Raw genomic sequence first — 17,250 nt, forward strand, 5'->3', positions numbered from 1 at the left:
CCCCCCCCCCCCTCCCCGAAACATCCGTCCGAGATGGTGGCTACTGACTGGACTTGCAACTTTCTCAACTTGTACAGTACGAACTGCAGTGACTCGAATTTGAGTTTTGGGATTTCTCTTGCTCTACCTTTTCTGATAATGTTTTACTTAGCTCGTGTTTAGATGCAATACATACTGTCTCTTTACATTTAGTCAAGTTTTGACTAAATGTTTTAACATAGAGGGGGAATCGAGACGAGTGTCGTGGTGTGTGTGTGTGTGTGTGTGTGTGTGTGAACTCAGAACTCAGAACTCAGAACTCATTTAATTGTCATAAAAACACAGTAAAGGGTTTATCAGACACGAAGTGGATATTTGTAAAGACAAGAAGAAATATCGTCCATGGAGCAGTGATTACAACATTGTTATGTATCTGTAGTTATGTCATTATTGCGTATAATCATGCAGTTGTATACAAATTCAGCAAGTTGTTGCTGTGTGCGTGTGCATGTGTGTGTGTAGAGCGATTCAGACCAAACTACTGAACCGATCTTTATGAAATTTTACATGAGAGTTCCTGGGTATGATATCCCCGGACGTTTTGTTTTTTTCGATAAATACCTTTGATGACGTCATATCCGGCTTTTTGTAAAAGTTGAGGCGGCACTGTCACACCCTCATTTTTCAATCAAATTAATTGAAATTTTAGTCAAGCAATCTTCGACAAAGGCCGGCCTTCGGTATTGCATTTCAGCTTGGTGGCTTGAAAATTAATTAATGACTTTGGCCATTAAAAATCTGAAAATTGTAAAAAAAATAATTGTTTTATAAAACGATCCAAATTTACGTTCATCTTATTCTTCATCATTGTCTGATTAAAAAAACCATATATAAATATGTTATATTTGGATTAAAAACAAGCTCTGAAAATTAAAAATATAAAAATTATGATCAAAATTACATTTTTTAAATCATCTTTCATCTTATTCCTTGTCGGTTCCTGATTCCAAAAACATAGAGATATGATATGTGTGAATTAAAAACACGCTCAGAAAGTTAAAACGAAGAGAGGTGCAGAAAAGCGTGCTATCCTTCTTAGCGCAACTACTACCCCGCTCTTCTTGTCAATTCCACTGCCTTTGCCACGAGCGGTGGACTGACGACGTACGATGCTACGAATATACGGTCTTGCTGAAAAATTGCATTGCGTTCAGTTTCATTCTGTGAGTTCGACAGCTTGACTAAATGTTGTATTTTCGCCATACGCGACTTGTTTTGTTTTAGGATCGATTTTGATAATGATTGAGAAAGGAGAATAGCCGGTGTTAGTTTTACAGTCGGTTTTATGAAGTTTGAGTAAAGAAGTGCGTGGTTTTTACCCTCCTTTTCGTTTTCCTTCCCCTTCTTTAGTTTGCTATTATTATGCTATATTTTCCTGCTTCTACACACACACACACACACACACACACACACACACACACACACACACACACACACACACACACACACACACACACACACAAATCGAATCTAAAACTAAAGAGCCGAAATGGCTGCACTCTAACTCATCTTTGATCTCCCAAAAAACAAATCAATCAATCATTCACACATGGATCAGAGGCAGTGATATGGCTGACAGAGAAGCAAAAGAGGCTGTTACAGATCAAGCAGCATTTCATGACATAAAATTAACTAAGACGGGAGCAAAACACAAAATGGCCAAAGTTATCTGGCGTCACTGGGAAACAGAATTAAAAATAGAAGGCAATGCTCATGGTTGGCTTATTCTGCCCCGACAAACAAAACAAAACAGGCCTTCACTCCCCACCTCCCTCCTTTAAATTACGTCGCAGCAATCGCACGGATGGATGCGCTCACAAGTGCTTTCCCCGTCTCTGTGAATGTGAAAAGTTTATATTTTTTTTACACCTCCTTGACCGCTGCCAATCACTCCAACAAGACTTCCGCAACCTACACACCACAGGAGCTCCTGTGCTACACACCCTTGTCAACGAACACAAACTGAAACCCCATGAGTTTTTTTTTTTTAGATAAACATTGCACGCTTCAATGGAAGCTAGCATACACCCTGTGTCTCTCAATATATAAGGCTGAAATAGGATATCTGTTTTAAAAACCCTGATCTCTGTTCCTCCTTCCCACCCCTCAATACTCTCTCACGCCGAGCTTTTTCTTCTTCATTGTATTATTTTTCCAGTTATGTATTTACTTACCTATTCAGCCACAAATATAACAATATTCCACATAAAAAATATAAAAAAAATAAGCCTACAAAACCGCTCCAGTCCAACCATATTCCGCGTACACAATCTTCACTTCCATCCCCATTTTGAAACATCGCAACAGACTTCCAGATATGATTATAACACGACCATATGTGTTCTCTGGTTGCATGTTTGTTCAGTGTCTTGTCCCCACATAAAGCATATTAACTCTACCTGTCCTAAAGCCAGTTGCAGTTCTAAGAGGACGTTAAAACTAGTTATCATCATCACACACACACACACACACACACACACACACACACACACACACACACACACACACACACACACACACACACACACACACACACACGCACACACACACACACACACACACATATATATATATATATGAAAAATCCCATGTATGTTTTATGATTGTTGTTTTGGTCTGAATACAATTTGGAATCTTACTACACTCATAGACCTATATTAATACAGGTCCCTGCTACAGTACTCTTGTTGATTTTACATTTAAGTTGTTGTCAGAAGTATTTTGTTCGTCGGTTCGTGTCTGGTGCGTGTGGTTTGAATGCCGCCCTGACAAAATTAATGTCTTTTAAAAACACATTCACGGTAACATCTTCGACGCAGACACAGACAGTTAGGAAGGGCTCCTAATATGGACCACTTTTTGTTTCATGCTGATAACTAGCTTGTTTTCTTGCGAAGAAGTTTTATTTTGTGTTTGGTAGTCCTTCTCTCTTAGGTTGGCCGTTAGGCCTAATTAGAGTGAAATAGCTTTGATAGACATTCAGCAAAAATTAAATACATACAAAATCACAAATGGTACTTATTAGGAGCCTGGGCGCCTAATATGGACCAGTGAAGCGGCCTTCACGAATCACTGTAAAAAAAAAGCCCCCTATACTTCAAAATAGCATGATACAACTTAGTGTACAAGTCAGACTAATTCAAATAATGCTTTAGATTGATCTGTTTCGGGTTGATGAGAGCATTATTTGAAGAACACCAGGAAACTAAAGAAGCTTATCAAAAACAGAGTGAAAATAAGTAAAATTATCAACTTGCACGAAAAGAAGACTTTTTGTTATTTTTTTTTTAAACTGATCTCGAGGGCTAGTAATAGGTTATTTCCAGCAAGCTTCTTAATGAATTAATGAAAAAAGCCTTTAGCTTCTTTTTCTTCGATTTGTTGAAGGTGGTCCATATTTTAGGGGACTCGCACATACTTTGAGATTTTGCTATTGATTTTTTGTTTGAAGTAGAAACTTGGGGTCAACACTGCTAAAATGTAACAAATGCGGCCTTAGCTGTCATAGCAATTTTTGTGTGAAAGCTTTGGCTGTGAACAGAAACGAGTCCGTTTTAGGCAGCACATTTAGAGTGAACGCTGCCAAAAGTGAAAAAAAGAGAAAAAGCCTAACAGTTTTGAGATTTGTGTTTCTGCAACTGTTTTGACATGTGCAAGTTATCCAGAGAGGGTGAATACAGCGATGACTTTGTCCGCACGTCGCTGGGCATATCAGCGCAGTTCAACGTTGCCAGAGACCAAAGAAGCGCTTTACTCAGGTCGCAGCGCGCGGCGGCTCACTGGAGGAATGTTTGAAAACTATCTGTGCTCGACTGCCAGCAGACCACAGGCACATTACACCCACTAAAGTTTGGACTTGTACTGGCAGAGAGCGAATGCAAATTCTTGTAGGCATACACAGACGCAACATAGCATATACAGACAATAACACCCACAACACTTCAACAGCATATGAAAGGAATAACAAGTCGCGTAAGGCGAAAATACAACATTTAGTCAAGTAGCTGTCGAACTCACAGAATGAAACTGAACGCAATGCCATTTTTCAGCAAGACCGTATACTCGTAGCATCGTCAGTCCACCTCTCATGGCAAAGGCAGTGAAATTGACAAGAAGAGCGGGGTAGTAGTTGCGCTAAGAAGGATAGCACGCTTTTCTGTACCTCTCTTTGTTTTAAGTTTCTGAGCGTGATTTTAATCCAAACATATCATATCTATATGTTTTTGGAATCAGGAACCGACAAGGAATAAGATGAAAGTGTTTTTAAATTGATTTCGACAATTTAATTTTGATAATAATTTTTATATATTTAATTTTCAGAGCTTGATTTTAATCCAAATATAACATATTTATATGTTTTTGGAATCAGAAAATGATGGAAAATAACATGAACGTAAATTTGGATCGTTTTATAAATTTTTATTTTTTTTTACAATTTTCAGATTTTTAATGACCAAAGTCATTATTAATTTTTAAGCCACCAAGCTGAAATGCAATACCGAAGTCCGGGCTTCGTCGAAGATTATTTGACCAAAATTTCAACCAATTTGGTTGAAAAATGAGAGCGTGACAGTGCCGCCTCAACTTTCACGAAAAGCCGGATATGACGTCATAAAAGACATTAATAAAAAAAATTAAAAAAAACGTATGGGGATTTCATACCCAGGAACTCTCATGTCAAATTTCATAAAGATCGGTCCAGTAGTTTAGTCTGAATCACTCTACACACACACAGAGACAGACACACACACACACACACACACAGAGACACACACACACACACACACACACACACACACACACACACGCGCACGCACGCACATACACCACGACCCTCGTCTCGATTCCCCCTCTACGTTAAAACATTTAGTCAAAACTTGACTAAATGTAAAAATAAATCCGCAAATCGCGCACAATACACCAGTTAGAAAAACAAGGAGTACCAAAGCGGCGTGCAGAAACTAAACTGACTCAGAGACTGAGAAGAAACATTTATCACACGATGTGGATAGCAAACATTAAAATAAAACAGATAAGTCAAGCAAAAAATAAACACAAATATCGAAAACACAATAAGCAAAGGTAAAGAAAACAAGTCGCGTAAGGCGAAAATACAACATTAATTTTAGTCAAGTAGCTGTCGAACTCACAGAATGAAACTGAACGCAATGTAACGCAGCAAGACCGCATTCTCGTAGCATCGTCAGTCACCCGCTCACGGCAAAGACAGTGAAATTGACAAGAAGAGCGGGGTAGCAGTTGCGCTCAGAAGGATAGCACGCTTTTCTGTACCTCTCTTTGTTTTAACTTTCTGAGCGTGTTTTTAATCCAAACATATCATATCTATATGTTTTTGGAATCAGGAACCGACAAGGAATAAGATGAAAGTGTTTTTAAATTGATTTCGAAAATGTAATTTTCATATTAATTTTTATATATTTAATTTTCAGAGCTTGTTTTTAATCCAAATATAACATATTTATATGTTTTTGGAATCAGCAAATGATGGAGAATAAGATGAATGTAAATTTGGATCGTTTTTAAAAAAAAATATTTTTTTTTACAATTTTCAGATTTTTAATGACCAAAGTCATTAATTAATTTTTAAGCCACCAAGCTGAAATGCAATACCGAAGTCCGGGCTTCGTCGAACATTACTTGATCAAAATTTCAACCAATTTGGTTGAAAAATGAGGGCGTGACAGTGCCGCCTCAACTTTCACGAAAAGCCGGATATGACGTCATCAAAGACAGTTATCAAAAAAATGAATAACGTATGGGGATATCATACCCAGGAACTCTCATGTCAAATTTCATAAAGATCGGTCCAGTAGTTTAGTCTGAATCGCTCTACACACACACACAGACAGACACACACACACACACACACACACACACACGCACATACACCACGACCCTCGTCTCGATTCCCCCCTCTACGTTAAAACATTTAGTCAAAACTTGACTAAATGTAACAAAAAGATATGCCTGCCGACAGTCAGTGTGTGAGTGCGTGGTTTGTGCGTCAGCGGGGTGTGTGTGTGTGTGTGTGTGTGTGTGCGCGCGTGCATGCGTGCGTAGGCTACGTTCTTGCGTGTGTGCGTTCGAATGAGAAAGAAGAGAGAGAGAGGATTGAAGAATGAGGTCACGCTCTCTGTCACATGAATACATATATACACACACTGAAGGCTACCTCGGACACGAACACTTGCCAACAACTGTGGTTGGACATGCTTTTGAAATGGAATATTTTTTCGACATGATTTCTGGACATACGAATCCCGCTGTGTTGCCTACTGATGTTGCGAATGATGAAGGTTTTGAGTTGACTGACCTTGAGGATGTATTGCATCAGGCGTTTATCGTCTCAAATTATATCCTTGCTACTTTTCAGGACGGTCAACTAATAATAATAATAATAATACGAATATTTATAACGCGCACATATCTCACCAACAGGCGACTCAAGGCGCACATACACTCATTCACACACACGGAGACTTAAAGTCACTAGCACACACACACCATCAACCATTAAAATATGTACCTGTAGTTATTCAGGGTGGGATGGGGTGGGCAGTGTAGAATGCATGGATTATTTGGAAAAAAGGAATGTCTTAAGTGCAGATTTGAATGATTCGAGGGACTGTTGTTGACGGAGGGGGAGAGGTAGTGTGTTCCATTGGCTAGGTGCTTGGAAAGAAAATGAGCATTCATGGTAACTTGGATAGTCAAAGTTTTTATTTGTTTGATTCCCATCAAAGAAACAGAAATGGTAACCATTCTTCAAATGGCGCTGCAGTTTTGATGTCATCAAGTTAATTCCTTTGCAGAATTGATTGATTTTCTCAAAAGCCATTATCAATGTGTTTATCAATTAACACCTGTTCATTTCTGTCCAACTGCAATGCAAACTCAATGTGGAGGAAACAAGGATTCATTACAAACAAGTCATCCCTGTACATCAACAGATTTATGTACCTCAATCAATACTGCTGGTATGAGTGACAGGAATCTAAAAGAAACAAGTCGCGTAAGGTGAAAATACAATATTTAGTCAAGTAGCTGTCGAACTCACAGAATGAAAGTGAACGCAACGCAACGCAGCAAGACCGTATACTCGTAGCATCGTCACTCCACCGCCCGTGGCAAAGGCAGTGCACGTGGAATTGACAAGAAGAGCGGGGTATTCGTTGCGCTGAGAAGGATAGCACGCTTTTCTGTACCTCTCTTCGTTTTAACTTTCTGAGCGTGTTTTTAATCCAAACATATCATATCTATATATTTTTGGAATCAGGAACCGACAAGGAATAAGATGAAAGTGTTTTTAAATTGATTTCGAAAAAAAAATTTTGATAATAATTTTTATATATTTAATTTTCAGAGCTTGTTTTTAATCCGAATATAACATATTTATATGTTTTTGGAATCAGCAAATGATGGAGAATAAGATAAACGTACATTTGGATCGTTTTATAAATTTTTATTTTTTTTTACAATTTTCAGATTTTTAATGACCAAAGTCATTAATTAATTTTTAAGCCACCAAGCTGAAATGCAATACCGAACCCCGGGCTTCGTCGAAGAGTACTTGACCAAAATTTCAACCAATTTGGTTGAAAAATGAGGGCGTGACAGTGCCGCCTCAACTTTCACGAAAAGCCGGATATGACGTCATCAAAGACATTTATCAAAAAAATGAAAAACACTTTCGGGGATTTCATACCCAGGAACTCTCATGTCAAATTTCATAAAGATCGGTCCAGTAGTTTAGTCTGAATCGCTCTACACACACACACACACACACACACACACACACACGCACACACACACACACACGCACGCACATACACCACGACCCTCGTTTCGATTCCCCCTCGATGTTAAAATATTTAGTCAAAACTTGACTAAATATAAAAACAACCAAACGCAAATCTACTACTACTTCTACGACTCGTTTGAATGTAAAACAGAAATGTAACACTGTCTGTGACAATGACGGTTCTACGATTCGTTTGAATGACGGTATAGATCGAACCTTAACCCACAACTACGAAAATTTGTGTCAGACTTTTTTGAACAGGAAAATATGCCTCTGTTCAACAGTAACCAACACATGGAAGATGTTTTTGAAACTTACAGAAATGTAACACTAGCCTATCTGTGACAATGTTGCTTTTGAATTGAACCCACATTTGTTGAACAGGAGAGAATGTTCCTGTTCAACAGTGCCCAAAACACTGAATCTGACGTTTTTGAATCTTTTCTGTCATCTAACTGAATCTGACGTTTTTGAATCTTTTCTGTCATCTAACCCAATTGCTCATGACTTCATCGATCTTGAACATGCCTACTTTTCAAAGAAAGACAGACAAAGCGAAATCTGCATGTTAGCCATCTGCCTGAAATGGTCAATGCACTTTTGTAAAATTGTCACAGCTGTTATATGCACTTTTGTGAAATGGTCAGTGCTGTTGTGCACTTATGCAAAACTTGGTGCTGTGCTGTTAACATTTGAACAAAATGCATTTTGTTCAAATGTTTAGTGCAACTTGCTACTATATAATCGCTGTATGCGCTTTGTGGTAATAATGCACTTTTGTCAAAAGTTTGCGCTAAATGTTGGCACTATGCATCATTGTTGGAGCACCCTCCTGTAGTAGATGCACCATGCATAAAAATGTACTGTGAAATGTTTCGTGTAAATTATTGTCACAATAATGTTTTGTGCGCCCCCATGTATGTGTTCTGTGCTAATAATGCACGGTTGTGAAATGTCCGTACACATTTTGTGGCACTATGTAATTGTTAGTGCATCCTCCTGCGGATGCTTCGTGCTAAAATTGCACTTCCATTAAAATATTGTACGCTCATGTCAACTGGTACTATATTTTCAATTGTTTCTCTGTCAATTTCAGATGTTTGTTTCCAATTACTTCAGTATCTCCCTGTTGCAATTCCAGGTGATTCATTATGCATGTGCCAATCAGTTTGAGGTGTTTAATTCTGATTCCTGTATTTACAGTGTAAAATTAAAACTATTGTTTTCAAACATTCCTATGACACCTGGTAATGGTTCTGTGTTTTTTTGTAATTTGTATTTTGTTTTTCTGCAATAAATATTTGAAATGGATCTGAGACTGACTTACTACTTTTAGCACTCTTTTTCACCACATTCCCACGTACAGATATTGCAATATCAACTCTTCCTTTCTACCTGTTTCAAACAAGCTCTATTTTTTAATTAAAAAGTGTTTTTTTCTTGTGGCTGTTTGATCAATTATGGCAAGCATTGACTGAAATAAACCATTTATATATATCCAGCACAACATGCAATTCATTAACTTTTGACCCTAACCTTTAACACTTCCCAAAATAAATCTTTGGTGGACATTGCATCGACGCTGTTCATTTTGAATGAACATTTTTCTTGTTAGATCAGTGGTCTATGCCGGCGCATAGTTGTGACTGGATCAACTCGCTGCGCTCGCGGTAAGTGCTGACAACCGGAAGAAAGCTGCATTCCGAAAAAAGTCACTTCCGTTTCGCCATTTTTCGATGATGCCAGAGAAGTGAACCATGATTTCAAGATGCCCGGTGCAAATTGTTGTATGCCTGGATGCAGCGTGAGCTCACTAAGATCTTCAACGCTTATAACTTTCCATGGTATACCAAACGGAAAAGCGGATGCCGAATGGAGAGCTGCTCTTCCACAAAATCAACCGTGCTGACAAGCTTTTCAACCCGAAGAATGCGAGGATGTTCCCGACATTTCAAAGAAACATGCTTCAAATACGGTACGTAAAAAAACTAGTAATATAGCGAAAATAAGCTTTCATCTGATTGTCTGTGCTGTGTTGTTTTGCTTGTAATGCTTCAAGTGACGAAGCTCTAGTAGTATCAATCAATCAGTATGAAGCTTAGTACTTGTACTGAACTTGTAGTAACTAGTACTTTTACAGCTCGCAGACAAAAAATAACACAATCGTATTCTGAATCATACATTGACAAAGGCGTAATTCTGAGCTATAATTATTAGGTAATGGGGGAAAAAACCACTCTTTGTTCTTGTGATAATGTGTTTTTGAATATATTCTAGTAAACTTCTGGGTTAGAAGTAGAACTTAGATTTCTTTTGTTGTTTTACTCGGTCACTGAGTCAGTCTTGTTCATTCTTGACAGATTTGCAGTAGTGTGTTTTACTAATTCTTGTTTCTATTTCAATAGATCTAAATGTATAGGTCTGTTTAGTTAATTTAACTTATAATTTCGACTCAGCATTTTGAACATTTTCTTTGCATGTTTTTTTGCTGGGCCTACAGGCAAGCGAGCACTCATTCCAGGAAGTCTGCCAACCAACCATGTGCTACAGAAGTCAGTAGAAACACCAAAGACTCCAGCCAGGAAACCCCCAGTGAGTAAAAATTGCTGTTATTTGCCCAGTATAGTATGCTATTAGTGATACTGATAGTGATAATATGCTACTTGTAACTCTTTTGTGAGTACCGGTACATGTATACTGGGTGTTTTCTCAGTTTTGTCCGCTGTCAGTGTGAGATTTATATTGTGGTATAACCTGTTTTTCTAGTTTCATGGTTTAGCCACGACTCACTTTGAATGAGGGTCATCTGCCAGGCATTTAGCTGATTATCTGATAAGTGATATTTTTTAATTTGCTATTTATAAATTACAGTTATACTAGTAAACTAACACTGTCGCACAAAGTATGTGACTTTAAAAAAAGATTTGTTTGAAATCATGTGAGCTCTGTCCACTAGATGATGGAGAAGGGAATTTTTCCAGTTGAGTCTGCAACATGGATTTTTTCTCTCTCGGATAACAAATACAGTATGGTAGGAAAAATTTAGGGTTGGTGTGGCGATAACTTCTTCTTCTGCGTTCGTGGGCTGAAACTCCCATGTACACTCGTGTTTTTACGTGTATGACCGTTTTTACCCCGCCATTTAGGCAGCCACACGCCGCTTTCGGAGGAAGCATGCTGGGTATTTTCGTGTTTCCATAACCCACCGAACTCTGACATGGATTACAGGATCTTTTCCGTGCGCACTTGGTCTTGTGGTTGCGTGTACAGTAGTACCTGCCATATCCGGTCACCCATTAGTCATTGCAAAGGTGACCGCAAATATCAGGTGGCCGTTCATTACAGGCCCCCTCCTCCTCCCAAAAAACCCAAAAAACACGATCAAGTTTTCATGAAGAAAAGAAAGCGATCATCCACGAGCCGCCGATTCATTGTCTCTGTTAGTTTTGCTTTCGTTTATACATCTTAATTATTTGCGTGTTTAACTCGATCGTCTTGGCTAAGCTATTGTTTCGTATGTTTCTATGTGTGTTGTTTGGATTATTATATATGTATTTGAGTGTCAGATAAACAAGTGTTTCAAACTCACATCAGCTGTGATCGATCCGGAAGTGACTGCCGTAAATGTACATGTATGCGCATGTCTGTATTTACAGTTTGCGCATGCGTAAGTATTCATGTCGTCTGCTCGTGCTGTGCCGTCTGTGCACACAACACACACACACACACACACACACACACACACCACAGGCGCTCGCCCGCGAAAGTGACAAGTGGCCGTTAAGTGGCCGCTCCTGTCGAGTAAGAGGGGCACCTTAGGGCAAAAATCAGTGACCGTTGACCGCGTCAGACAGGTTAACGGCCATTAAGAGTCAATTATAGAAGGAAAACTCATTAGTCATGGGAAAGCTGGCCGCTCCGGGTAGGTTCACGCCCACGAAAGGGCCGGAAATGGAAGGGACTACTGTACACACGAAGGGGGATAAGTCACTAGCAGGTCTGCACACAAGTTGACCTGGGAGATCGGAAAAATCTCCACTCTTAACCCACCAGGCGGCCGCAGCCGGGATTCGAACCCTCGACCTTCCGATTACGAGGCCGACGTCTTACCACCCCGCCACAGCGCCCGTCGTGTGGCGATAACAATAAAGATATGTCATAGTGACTTGACTAATTGATTTGAATTCTGCTGCAGGTCAGTCGCCCCCCACCTCCTGGTTGCCTACTACAACTTCGAGGAAATACGACAGGACACCCTTCAGCTTGCTGCACCATGGTGTCTCTTGGAGAACAGCAAGGAACAGATACAGGTGGGAATAACCGAAGCCAGCCAAGTGAAACTGTTGTCCTCTACGTTATGATTACGTACTCCAGCAGACATCAACTTGTGGTCGACGTGCGTGGGTTTTGCTCAAAATACGTAAGTATTCGTCAGTGTTTGGCTTCTCGAATTAAGTTTCAACTTAATCTCTGTCTCGAACCACAGGCGGAAGGTATCGTTCACTGGACCACTACTTACATAGAAAGACTATACTGAACGAATCGTCGGTAAGCTTACCACACTGTCATACTGTCATACTCATAGTGATATCACTGATACATTTGTACAGGTATTAAAACATGGCTGTTTGCTGAAAAAATCGTTGTGAAAAATTGTAATGTCTCTGAAGTTTGATTCAGTCCGTCATTCATTTTGATGGGAAGTCAACCCTTGGTGAGGCTAATACTAATATTGTTTTGATCTGTATTCTGCCAGTGCCATTGCCAACTGCCATTGTTGTTCTTGTGGAGTTCTAGAACAAGCTCTGGTTTGAATGACCAGCTAAAATTAATGCTGATAGTAAATAAGTACATTATTTTTGCATTAGCGGGGTATACAAAATATTTTATTAAAAAAATACCGCATGGTTTTGCTTGATCAAATCATTTATCAGCTAACAATATGCTTTTATTTCAGTTGGACCTGACTTGAGCATGATTCCGTTGTCTCCGCAACAACAGCTTGATTGAGATACAGGCATGTCCAGTTTTCAGCAAGTGCAGGCTGAGTGTGAAGATCTGATTGCTGATCTAGACACAACATAAGCTGCTTGACACTATTCCAAGGTAAGCGAGAAGCTTTGAAAATAGTTACTTTAATTCAGTAATGCGTAATTATGTATGCAATACTCCTGCTGGTGAGTTCACTACAAACAGGTACTACATTAGAACTAGAAGAATAGGTTCCACAAGAACATTTCTGACTGTTGATGCCACTAAAACTCTCGTTACATCCTGCATTCTGTGTAGATTAGATTACAGCAAATCCCTTCTCATAGGCTGCCCTGACTCCACTCTCCAACCCTTGCAAAAAGTACAACACTCTGCAGCACTCCTCTCATGAAAGAACTTCACTGGCTTCCTGTGTCTCAACGTATTAGGTATAAAGCTGCCTGCTTCTGCTACAAGATCATCTCTGAATCGGCACCTGCCTATCTTTCGGAACTGGTCTCCCTCTCGCACCCTTCATTCTTCTGCTGATGCTCGACTTCTCCGTCAAGGTTGCTTTAAACGCAAGGCTCATGGCTTCCGCACGTTTTCATATCATGGCCCTCAGTTATGGAATTCACTCCCCTTTCTATTACGTCACTCTCCATACATTTCATCTTTTAAGTCCAATTTGAAAACTCACTTGTTCCAACAACATTACGGATAGTTCCTTAGGCCAAACAAAAAAATAGTCTGTTTACGGTAACATCGGCCCAAAAAATAGGGTCGGTAGGTCGGGATTTTTTTTTTCTCCAAAAAACATCAAATTATTTTGCCAAAAAACAAACTTTGTTTTAAAATTTTGAATTTTTTTTTTCCCCCCCAAATGCCAAAAAAAAGTCTAGGGTCGCGCAAAAAAATAGGGTCGGTCGGGATACCGTAAACAGACTTCTTTTTTTTTGGCCTTAGCATAGAGTCTGGGGATGTGAGATGTGCATGATGTGTTGTTTGAATCTGACAGTGATTGTATGAATTTTTTATACACGTATTGTTGTCACGCGCTTTGAACTTCTGATAAGGCGCTTTATAAATGCCCGCTATTATTATTATTATTATAAGTAGATACACACTTGTAAACTTATGTTAGTTTTCACACGTGAGCATGAAGTGCCTTTATGAGAAATGTATAGTGGCTTGCAATATTGAATTTGAGGGATGTTTGCAGTTATGTAATATATTAGCACAGCTCAGTTTTCTTCAGGGTTCCGTGAGAACAGTGAAATTCTCCTTTGAGGACTGAAAAATATCTTGGATAATTGGTCTTAATTGGGGGGGGGGGGGGGGGGGTGGGGGGGGGGAGATTTAAAACATAAGTACATTCACATGTGTTTTTCATTTTCACTGTGTAAAGGTGGGGAGGTCCTTCTCTACTTGTTTCTTTGTTTTCCCATTGACATATATTTTGTTCTTGTCTATATTTTTTACATAGGTGCTGTCCTCATCCCCAGCCGACTGTTTCCGCTGAAGCCGTGAAGGATGCTTCTTCATGTAGGCGTGGACATCTTTTTCGTCGCCGTGCAAGGCTTCCAGTTCCAGTACCATATAATTTTGTGAATACTCTGGGGACCTGTCATCAACTTTGGAAGGACGCTTTATTTTAACACTTTGTACCCCATCTATGTTGACCAAGATTTTTTAAGCCGAGACCAGCTGTGCTGCAGCAGGTCACTCAGAATTGTAGAAACTGTATCAACAGGCTAGAATCCTGGCGTTAGATCAACGTTACAGGAAGCGACTGAAGCTAACAGTCTAAGCAGGATGCAGATATGTGCCGAATGATAACAGATGCAATGTACATAGTGACTGTGTGTACCTGGGAGACAAGGAGTTAAGACCACATCTGAACTGAGGATTTAGTCTCTCCATAATCAAACGCTGAAGAAGATTTCAGAATGAACTTTGTTAGATAAATTATGGTTGTTATGATCGTCACATTTTAGGTCCCCCCCTTCCCCCCTTTTCAAACTTCCCCGCTTTTCAGACCTTACATTTTTGGATTTTCTGTTCACAACCTGTTGTACATTTACCTAGATATTAAGCAGATTTCCTCCTTTATAAGACCAGCTTATTTTTTTTATTCTTGGAGGCCTGAAAAGGGTGTTTGGAAGGACACTGTATTTGTTTGTTCGAAATTCAGAATTCAAATAATTCTTCATCAACGAGTTATTACTGCCTCACCATAGCAGTTAGGCCAGTCTTACTAACTCTTACTTTTATTAATGTGCCGTGATGCAAAGACGTTGAGCAGTTTTCAGATGTTTATGAATCTAGGGCTTTCAAAATTTACTGACATACAATACAATACAATACAATAAAATAACTTTATTAATCTCTAAAAGAGAAATTGCATTGCTGAGCTTTTGTGTCCGTAATAATAACATACATAAAACATTCAAAAATAAACATTTGTTCTTTGTCATGCATACATTCTTGTGTTCTTATACATTTCTTCATGTTGGACTCCATGACTCCATGACATCCAAACATGAAGTTCAGTTACCCCTTTTTGAGTCACTTGAGAAAAAGTGACTCTATGTAATCGGTCAGTGTTAGTCTGTCCGGCCGGCCGGCCGGCCGTAGACACCACCTTAACGTTGGACTTTTCTCGGAAACTATCAAAGCGATCGGGCTCATATTTTGTTTAGTCGTGACCTCCAATGACCTCTACACTTTAACGATGGTTTCGTTGACCTTTGACCTTTTTCAAGGTCACAGGTCAGCGTCAAAGGAAAAATTAGACATTTTATATCTTTGACAAAGTTCATCGGATGTGATTGAAACTTTGTAGGATTATTCTTTACATCAAAGTATTTACATCTGTAGCCTTTTACGAACGTTATCAGAAAAACAAGGGAGATAACTAGCCTTTTCTGTTCGGCAACACACAACTTAACGTTGGGCTTTTCTCGGAAACTATAAAAGTGACCGGGCTCAAATTTTATGTGAACGTGACTCATTGTGTTGTGAATAGCAATTTCTTCCTGTCCATCTGATGCCTCATATAATATTCAGAACTGCGAAAGTGACTCGATCGAGCGTTTGCTCTTCTTGTTAACTTTGAAGGTCACATTGTGGGCGAATTTTTAGCAAAAAGTTGGAACATGGTATGACTGTTCTTACTCACAAGGGAAGTGATTTTGTTATTTACTGATTTTCATTTTGTGTGGCCTTCTTTCACCCATTTAATCATTCATAAATGTTCATACCCAAGGGAAGTAATTCACATATATCTATGGCCAATGTTTTCACAGGGCATCTATAGTGTGGATGAACACTGTCTCCACTCAAAATAGTCCTTTGCTATTGTACATTGTGAATCAGCATTTTTGTTTTTGTCCTGTTTGAATAAAGTGCAATCATTTTACAACCAAAGTGTTAATGTTAAAGATGTTTACATAATGTGTGAAGGATGATGCATTTGAAAACTAATATTGTTAAATGTAAATTGACCTGTGACAAGTCAGCATAGTGCAATATCCAAGCATGAAACCCGCACACAATTCCCAAACAACATGCTTTCTTTTCCACAAAATTCCATCCAGTGGAAAACAATTATGTGAACGTCATAACATGGTTTTTACATTAATAATCAAGCCTTACACCAACTAAAATGGTGTTAATAGGCATTTGAGCAAGCTTTAACACCAACATAACATGGAGTTAATAGGCATTTGAGCAAGCTTTAACACCAACATAACATGGGGTTTTGCATGTTATACCAGCAATAACATGATGTTAATCACATTACAAGCAAGCTGTAACACCACCAAAACAAGCAGTTTTGCAAGTTAAGTCTACGATAACATGATGTTAATCACATTACAAGCAAGCTGTAACACCACCAAAACAAGCAGTTTTGCAAGTTAAGTCTACGATAACATGATGTTAATCACATTACAAGCAAGCTGTAACACCACCAAAACAAGCAGTTTTGCAAGTTAAGTCTACGATAACATGATGTTACTTGGCGTTAAACCAAAGCTTTAATGCCATCAAAACTTGGAATTTTTGCATGTTACAGACATGCTGTAACATGGTTTAACATGATGTTTTGACCGTCGCAAAACGCGCTGAAATTCCAGGCAATTTCGCTGCGATAACTTCAACAAAATCCAATCAAAATCTGGCGTTGTCGTGAACACCAAAATGTGATAAACCCATTGAAACTTGAAGTTTTGTTGGGATTTTGAGTAGTTTTGTAAGATACAAAACGCCACTTTTCGCCCAGTGACAGTGTCTGCCTGACAACTTGTCGAATAAGGAATTATATTGAAAGATATATGTGAAAGTGTGTGAGCACAGCTGATCAAAAGTCCGTCTGCTAAAAGCAGCTTCGATTCAAAAGTTTTTGGGCTCGATTA

General features: G+C 39.0%; 1 protein-coding gene across 2 annotated transcripts; it reads left to right on the forward strand.

The window, feature by feature from the left end:
* Positions 1-9,291: 9,291 nt before the first annotated feature.
* On the forward strand, positions 9,292-16,261 carry LOC138968453 (uncharacterized). 2 transcript variants are annotated; one of them, XM_070341022.1, is made up of 5 exons: positions 9,292-9,836; positions 10,362-10,453; positions 12,057-12,171; positions 12,819-12,967; positions 14,319-16,261. In XM_070341022.1, exons 1-4 carry the CDS (start codon positions 9,659-9,661, stop codon positions 12,869-12,871), a joined length of 438 nt encoding a protein of 145 aa, XP_070197123.1. In that variant the 5' UTR covers positions 9,292-9,658; the 3' UTR covers positions 12,872-12,967; positions 14,319-16,261. The 2 variants fall into 2 exon arrangements, with proteins under 2 accessions (XP_070197123.1, XP_070197122.1); XM_070341021.1 differs by having other exon boundaries at positions 9,303-9,836; positions 12,057-12,281.
* The last annotated feature ends 989 nt before the right edge of the window (positions 16,262-17,250 follow it).

This window comes from Littorina saxatilis, linkage group LG6 (assembly GCF_037325665.1).
Source record: "Littorina saxatilis isolate snail1 linkage group LG6, US_GU_Lsax_2.0, whole genome shotgun sequence".
In the NCBI taxonomy this organism is placed as follows: Eukaryota; Metazoa; Mollusca; class Gastropoda; order Littorinimorpha; family Littorinidae; genus Littorina; species Littorina saxatilis.

Bases quoted from the DNA above. Each gene is read 5' to 3' on its own strand.
- LOC138968453 (XM_070341021.1), top strand. From the start codon at position 9,659: ATGCAGCGTGAGCTCACTAAGATCTTCAACGCTTATAACTTTCCATGG. The intron at 9,837-10,361 runs GTACGTAAAAAA...CTGGGCCTACAG, and splicing joins AGAAACATGCTTCAAATACG to GCAAGCGAGCACTCATTCCA. The intron at 10,454-12,056 runs GTGAGTAAAAAT...ATTCTGCTGCAG, and splicing joins CTCCAGCCAGGAAACCCCCA to GTCAGTCGCCCCCCACCTCC.